The 8,779-nt window shown below is 32.8% G+C and overlaps 1 protein-coding gene across 1 annotated transcript in view; it reads left to right on the plus strand.

Annotated features, from left to right (window-relative positions):
* LOC107453579 (uncharacterized) overlaps nt 1-7,948 on the plus strand; it is a 23,885-nt gene extending 15,937 nt beyond the window's left edge. The window contains exons 11-14 of the mRNA XM_021145164.3: nt 290-386; nt 2,835-2,911; nt 4,265-4,410; nt 7,626-7,948. Of these exons, the coding sequence (XP_021000823.3) occupies nt 290-386; nt 2,835-2,911; nt 4,265-4,410; nt 7,626-7,722 (417 nt within the window). The 3' untranslated portion in view covers nt 7,723-7,948. The remainder of the gene's footprint in view (nt 1-289; nt 387-2,834; nt 2,912-4,264; nt 4,411-7,625) is intronic.
* The last annotated feature ends 831 nt before the right edge of the window (nt 7,949-8,779 follow it).

Genomic DNA, 8,779 nt, shown 5'->3' on the forward strand with positions numbered 1-8,779 from the left:
TATATATATATATATATATGGATATATATGTATATATATATATATATGTATATATATATCAATTCTTTAAATCAATGATTCAGTTAGAAATATCCAATTTTTCTAAAAATCTACAAATATTCAAAATATATAAATTTTTTGTCTTACTTCACATGCCTTTTCTGTTTTCGTGATAGTACCAATAGAAAATTTAGTATGCAGTTTAAGTGTCATGGAAAGTTACTTGAAAATAATACTACGTAAATATAACACTAGACTATAGTTCAACAATTAGCCTTTGTTATTTTAGATGGCAGTTATTCAAGGTGTCAAACTTGCTTTCCAATATATGGGAGTGGACAATGGTGGAAAAGGTGGCTCTGTAGTTAACACAGCGTCCGTTGCAGGTATCGATAATTAACATCATCTTCCTTAGTAAAAAAAGTAAAGTTATTTTAGCTTGTGTACTCTCTTTTGATTGTATCTTAATAGGCATGTATTTACTATTTTTAAAGCGTATAATAATTATCATCCAAATAATTATAAGAAAATCCAAAAAATGACTTCTTGTTTAAGCTATGCAAATCACAAATATGTTTTAGAAAGAGTATTCAAGCAACTTAATGCATTCAATAACAATCAAGCAACCGTTACTGTATTAATATCAAGAAATTCAATAGCTTGAATCATTATTTTCCTCTGTGAACTTTTCTCAACCTTGGTATCTCAACCTAACTTATTTTCATAAAGTCTCTTTTCCATTCCAACAGGTCTCTGAGATACACTTTAAATCTTCTTCCTTTTTTTCGTACCCTTGAGAATACTGTAGAGTTTAAGTTCAGAACATTTATAGCCAACGAATATAGAACGGAGAAGTTCAGCTCTTGGAATGCGTAACTAACACCGGGAACTGCTCGGTTCGGTATGTTATTCCAGAAAAATAACTTACAGAGTGAGAAACATGCTCAGATTTAACAGAGCATCATATGCACTAAGATCCAGCACATGCTCTTAAGAAGCAGGAGTTAAATCACCTCTGAACAGGTTGTTTGGTAACTTTACATGTATGGTTGGGTACGCTACCACTCGCATCACACCTCAAATTTATTCCTTCCTTCTTTCTTTATCAAAATGTATTAGCAGATTTAATCAACATGAATGATATTGATGTATTCTCAATAGAATATATTTATTAACATTACAGTACCGTTTATCAATAGTATAAAATGCAGAACAAATCAATACAGTAAAACTTGTGTAAGTTGACCACTTGTGGTGCATTGTTTTAGTGGTCAACTTAGACAAGTGGTCAACTTACAGAAGGGGTGGGTTATTGTTTACTTTTTCGTTTCCTATATCATGCTGCTATATATTTAAATTTTTTTTTTACTTGACTTAAAAATTTTATTCAGAAAATATGCAAGTGAATATCTTAAGAAATGTGTTTAAACCTAAATGAACTTCAATTTGATACATATAATTCTAATATTTAACAAATTTTTTTTTAAAAAAATTATGCAAGTTATGCATGTGAAGTGTTTAATAAGTATAATTTCTTAAAATATCAGAACACGAAAACATGTAATTTGAAAACTTTAACAAAATAAAATTATTTGAACACTTTAAAATTTATTTACTACACTTAAAGATCAAAGACCATAAATAAAGGATCAAAGCATATTTCAGAGCATTCACTTATTCAAATGCTCACTATTGCAACTGGAAGAGCAACTTTTCAACTAACACACCTGTTTTCAATGAACGGATGAAAGAAATGGTCAAAAGCTGACCCCTTACAGTTTCCCCTGATGGTCAACTCACAAAAGGGTTTAGATTAGCTTTTTACACTATTTCACCAAACAAGTGAAATTTTAACATACATTGCAAAAATTACAGAAAATTTTCTGAATTTTTTTTTCTGGTCAACTTATGAGAGTTTTAGAATAGAATTTCATAATACTCCTAGACAAAATTGACTTATTTCAGTGGTTAACATACAAGATAGACAGGTGGTCAAGCTACAAAGGTTTTGCTTCTTTATATTATATAGGAAAAATTCCGTTCTTGATAATTGAGGTCAACTTATGCAGGTGCCCTACTTACAAGGGTGGTCAACTTGGCAGGCTTCACTGTAATAAATAAAAAGAGAAAACTTTTCTTCTCTCCAAACCCTGTAGTGGTTGGGAGGAAAGGAAGGTGGAAACCAGTTTTAAGAACTTCTGCTGCGCGCCCCTGAATGTTGTTTCTTCCTTCATACAGAGGGACCACAACGAACCTTAGAGGGTAAGTTTACATTATGCCGACGGAAGCTAACCTTCTTCCCCCACGTATAGTCTTCGTTATAGCAGCACCTGGTTTTTGGGCCATTAAAAGCTGCAGTTCATCCAGACAACCAACTCTTGGAAACCATCCCAATATCAATATATTACCCCCAATTAACCAAGTTTTCCCGGGTCTACACCTAATGGAACAAAGTTTGAACTGTTCTTCATATATTTACTGGAACTACGGTATACTCATTTGAAGTTATTGTTTTTTTTAATGCAAAATAAATAAAAGAAAGCAATTGTATTAACAAAAACTTGGTGGGCTGGTTCTGGCCTACTCTGGGCTGTAGGGCAGAGGAAAAGAATTTTACAAGAATTAATATCTATATGGCAGAAAGCTTTATTGTTTGTTTATTTTAACGTGTTTTTACTTATTTTATGAACTCATTGCATTTCTAAAAAATGCATCGTTTTTTAAAGCAGGAATAAAGTGAAAATTATATTTGAAATTTTTTTAAAATCTAATGTTTTGAGATTTTTCTAATAAGAAATTAAAAACTCCAGCAAAATATATTGGTATTTTTTCAGGTTTAATGGAAATGCCAATTTCTCCTGTGTATTGTGCTACTAAACATGCCGTTGTTGGTTTGACTAAAAGCTACGGAGTAAGAATTTCCTTCTTAATAAATACATAAGTTTGTGCAACATGCCGTGAATATTGGAAATCAAGAAAATGTTGACTTTTACCGGTGAATGTCAACAATCACATAGTCGCTTTGATGAACGCCCAAAATATTTGTTATATCCGATTTGATATTATCTAATTTATTCATTGATATTATTATATTTATTCGATATTTTAATATCAGCTGAAGATAGATTAGGAGAAAAATAGTTCGGAGTACTGGGCAAATGTATACCGGGGCAGTGGCATTGAACCTAAAAATAAATACATAAGTGAAGGGTATACCTGGCAAATGTATACCGCACTTAATTAGACCTAGTATATATTTCGAATATTTACCAAAGCGATTATGTGATTGTCAACAACCACCAATTTCGGCCATTCACAGTAACATAGATATTTGTTCTCAAATTAAAAGTAACCTCTTTACTTCCCCAGCATTTTTCCAAACATGCAAAAACAAGAAAACAAGTTCTTTTCCTCCAAATAACTTGAGACTGAGATATTTTATATTGGTAATCGGCTTAAGATGTTTCTTTTCTCACCATCTTGGATTTTATATAAAATATTTGATTTGTGTTTTCCTGACATTTTTGTTTTCTTAATGAACTCTCAGAGTACGCCGTGATGGCTCAGGGGATAGAGAGTTCGTCGTCCTATGAGGTAAACCAGATTAAAATCCCAGCAATGGCTGGTCGATACGAATCCCGCACCCGGCTCTCACCGACTACAGTGCTGACGTAAAATATCCTCAGTGGTAGACGGATCATGGGTTAGAGTCCCCTTGCAGTTGGACTAACAGTGGGTGACTTTCCTCTCCAAGTAACGCAAATGCTAGTTAGTTCCATCAGGAAAAGTCCTCCGCGTAGGCAAGTATCTCCCAGGAGTTCCCTTGTCTTCTGGATTGGGTTCAAAATTGCAAGGCTAAGGAGATGAACGTTAGTAGCTGTAAATCCAAAATTGAATCGACTGTTCAACGACGGTTTAAATAAAAACAAACTCTCAGAGTACCATAGGTGGAATATAATTCAACAGCTTTCAAAAAAGGTGGAAGATGTAACTTGATTAAGAAAAATAGTTCTTCGTAACTATAAGAACTTCAAAGGATTTTTTTCTCGAATTTTCTTGTTTTTGACAAATCGGAAATTCGTTTGTTTTTAGATTTCTGAAATTTACTTTAAATTTTTGATTTATAAGGTACAGAAATTTTTATATAATTTTAAATATCAAATTTAGATCAGAATCAGTTCAAAAATTCTTGAGAAATGAAATTTTAACTTTAATTTTATTCTAATTTAAAGAAACTAAGTTAGGAATGATTCCATTCTTACAGGCAGAATACCACCTAAAGAAAAGTGGGATAAAAGTGAATGCCATTTGTCCAGGTGCGGTAAATACACATCTTTATAAAGCTTTTGCTCCTAGTAGTCTAGATGAAGAAGAAGGGAAAAAATTTGTCGAAACATTCCCATTAGTTCCGTAAGTACTTTTTTTTAATTTGTAAACAGTTATAAACATTTTATCTAACAATGTAAGAAAAAATTAAATTATTCATAAAAAATAGTTACATCTAACAATGTTTTAACAACTGTATTTAATTTTTTATATTAATGCAATGAGGGATCTTAAGGGATCAAATATTTTCGTCTTATAATAAAATTACTACACTAATGATGCACTTGAAACTATATACACAGAAGAGCCATTACATTATGACCACCCTCCATCTATAATAATGGGCTCCCCCAGGTTTTCATGGTTTCTCGCCCAGGAACAAGGTTTTCATGGGGCACATTAGGACCCATAATCTTTATAGAACAATCCCTGATGACTGTAAGCTACTTGAACATGGTTGCAGACCAGGTTTATCCATTCATGGCAAAAGTTTTTTCTGTGGGTGATGGTGCTTACCAACAGGATAATGCACCATGTCATAAGGGTCGAATCGTCATGGATTGGTTCGAGGAACATTTCAATGACTTTCAAGTCATGTCTTGGCCCCCAAATTCACCTGACCTTAATCCAATAGAGCATTTGTGCTCCTACTTGGAAAATCAAATTCGTGCTGCCACGCTACACCTCGCAATGTGAGGGAACTGCAGGACCAGTTGGTGAGCGCTTGGTATCAGATACCTCAGACAACCTATCAGCACCTTGTGGAATCAATGCCACGGCTGGTGCTAGCAGTTTTGATGGCTAAAGTTGGTCTTACATGTTCTTCTTCTTACTTGAGCTTGTCAGATATGTGGCACCACTGCATATGTAGCATTTTGTACCATGCTCCAAGCCCAATTTTTCCTAGTTCCATTGTCTTGGGTCGCCTACTTTGTTTATATAGTCTGACAGTCCCTTAATGGAGTTAAGGTGAAGCTCTTTAGGATATGGATTGCATAAGGTAGTGAGGCGCTAAGGGCGAGGGCACCTCACTCGTATAGGATGTGATGTGCGGATTCTACCACTTCACGACAGTCCTACATGTTATTAGCAGGGTGGTCATAATGTAATGGCTCTTTGGTGTATTATTATGAAAATACTGATTGGATATTCAAAAACTTCGCTTGCAATTTTGTCTAGCATGTTCTGAAAACTGACTTTGTTAGAATTTTAATTTTAATACAGTTTAATATTGATGTTGAAATTAATATGTAGTTGCAAAAAGATTAAGTTAAATAGCTGCGAAAAATTTTAATTTTAGAAATTAAATAAATCAGTTTCAGAAGACTTAATAGACTTAAATCACTAATAGAGGGCTGGAGAAATTTACTTTTATTAGAGTAAATATCGAAAATATTAAAGAAAAATAATTTATACAAACTCCATGATATTTTATTTGATTTATTTAAAAGTTATATAGTAAATTTAATAAATATAAATAATGGAAACGCGTGAATGCTTGCATCAATTTAAATATATACAACATGAAGAACAGCTGAATAATACAAATAAGGAAAAAGTATTAAAGAGAAGAAAATTAAACAAATATGTATGTTTTGATCTTTAATAAAAATGTCATTAGTTGGAAGGAAAGGGTCTAATGAAGGGCATTATTAAGAGGAGGATGTTCGCAATGCACAGAAAGTGATAATGATGCTTCAAAGAAAGCCCTGTTTAAACTGCTTGACAATTGATAACGTACAACTGCTTTATGCAAGTAGCGTTCTTGACAACCAACCAATAACATTAAAATCAAATGCAGAGAACATGGTAGAGCGGTACACAACATCTGCATAAAAGGCAGTGCACACAATCTCATCATTTATTCGAAAATTCATATTGTTAGGTATTTAATCTAAATAGCATCATAGCTTGTTGAATTTATTTCTGTGAAATTCAGTGTGACGTTGAAATATTTAAGTGAAAAATATTAGCAAGATATCATTTGATTTCTTATGATCCTGAGAAAGCAATGAGGCGACTTAAAGCAGATCAAAATGCTACCCCTGAGGCCGCAGTATTGAGAGTGTCAAAAAGTGTCATCTCTCAATTAAAAAAAACAGCTGAAGGTGGAGATTCTATGCATGCCTGTGGTAGTTGTAGAAACATCAGACCTCAAGAGTATTCCCAGTAGTCAAAAGGAACAGAAATATCACTCCTAGTCAGATAGCTGCAGACCTTGCAACTACTGCTGGTACACATGTTTCTCCCAGAACCCATCTCACGGCGATAAAATCAAGTTTGTTTGCATGCATGGAAAGTTGTTCGATGCATCCCGCTCTAAACACGTCATTGTCGATAAAGATTACGTTGGTGTAAGGAACGTATTGGTTGAGGTCACTAGTAAAGATCCAGATTGATGTTCTCCGATGAATCGCGATTCACAATGAAAAGTGATTCTGGCTACCAGTTATAGTGTGAATTGAGAGGGGAATTTGGGAAGGCCTCAAGCTCCATGGCTGAACACCGCTTCACATCGTTGAGCGAGGTAACGTTACACCTCAGCGGTATATATTGCAGAGAGATTATTCTGGATCATCTTTGCCTTTTTAGGGATCATACTTTCTGTTTCTGGACGACAATGCAAAGCCACAGAGGTGCGTTGAGGTATTGGGCACACTAGAAAGTAAAGCTATTGACCATACGCTATGGTCTGTGGACTCGTTGAACCTAAATCCTATAGAGTATGCTTAGGTTGCCCTAGGCGAAAGTGTTTCACAAAGAACACAACGTTTCCAAACTGTTTCCAACGTTCCAAGATATGAAAACCACCTTGAGAAAGGAGTGGAATAATTTCCCATAAGGACTCTTGAGGTACTCATTTCTGTTTCATTCTGGCAAAGGACCAATTTTTCATGCCTGTTAGGAAATCGTCTAATGAGCATCTTTTTTTAATTTTATTTTTATTTTTCGATATCTGAACTATTTTGTATAATTATAAATGAGCATTGTCTCCACTAAATATTTACTTAGTTTCATTTCCTCAAACAACATCTATTTAATTATACCAAAAAAATGTAACTATTCCTTAGCAAATGTTGAGCAGTGTATTAAATTTAGTGTATTAATTTTATACCTCTATATTTTTAAGAGTATGAAGGTGAACTTGGTGAATGATTTATGATTATGGTTAAGCTTCAAGTTTAAAGAAAAAATATAACTTAAGTTTTCATTTATTTATTTGAAATTATACCATAGTAAAATTAATAAAAACACCTAGGAGATACATATATTTTATTTATTTTTTTGTTTATTTTCAGTTCTGAAGATCTGGGAAGGGGCTTGATTCAAATATTAGAAGATGGTAAAAATGGATCTTTACTGGTAGTAGATGAAAAAGGACCACATTATGTATAATATACTTTCATGTGTTCACAAAAAAATAAAGATTTAACGTGGAATCTTTTTTTCTGAATTTCAGAATTCCATTAAAATGCAAATAATTTCAGAAAACTCATTTATTACAAGAGCATGTGAATCAAGGCAACCCATTCGTTAATTTAGGGGGCTCGTCAAACCGTTGTCAACTGAAATAATCAAAACTAAAATGTATAAAGTTAGAAAATAAAATATTTAAAAATGACTTACTGTTTATTTACACGAAGGAATACAGGAAGGAATTTGTTTACAGTTTAAATTGGGGCATTTCTTTCGTAACAATTGCCCCATACCATTGTAAGCCATGTGTTTGAAGGACAGCTTTGCTGGAAATATTGAAAATATTTCTTAGCCTGCATCAAAATAAAGATTAAGATAAATGTAAATTTCAATATAATTAATCAATGCAGTGCATTTAAAATGTTTTGATGTCATTAAAAGGCGTATTTTTTAAATTGCTTTGGAAACGCCAAAAAAAAGCATGTAGAAAAAAGTTAGAGTTAAAGCCTTGGAATTGCTTGTCATCTGCTAGTTTCTGCACCAGTTACATCTGTTTTCTAGCTATAAGCCATAGAAGGTTTAACTAATTATCTGAGACATTGCAAAACAAATGAGAGATTGATTTTAAGATAGTCTTTAAGAATTTTACTGAAGAATTCAACTCTAGCAATAAGAATGGTTTTTAAAATGAATGGAGTATCATTGAACAGTCAGAATTTTTTACACGGTCAATAAAATAATTTCCAAAAATATTCTTTGTTAAATCTAAGTTATGCTAAAAAACTAAGTTTCATATAAGCTTTTTAACATTAAAATAACCATTTTGTAAACATTTTTGCTTTACATTCGGGATATGAATTTTAAATGCATATGTAATAATAAGTTTAAAAGTATTCAAAGCTTTCGAAATGTATATTTAATGTAACGTTTTATGCTTTTAACGACACAGTTTTACATAGGCTTTTTAACATTAAACTAACCATTATGCAAAAATATTTGCATTGAATTGTACATCACCTTTGGTTCTTTTGAAAAT

Source organism: Parasteatoda tepidariorum, chromosome 4, assembly GCF_043381705.1.
Source record: "Parasteatoda tepidariorum isolate YZ-2023 chromosome 4, CAS_Ptep_4.0, whole genome shotgun sequence".
NCBI lineage: Eukaryota > Metazoa > Arthropoda > Arachnida > Araneae > Theridiidae > Parasteatoda > Parasteatoda tepidariorum.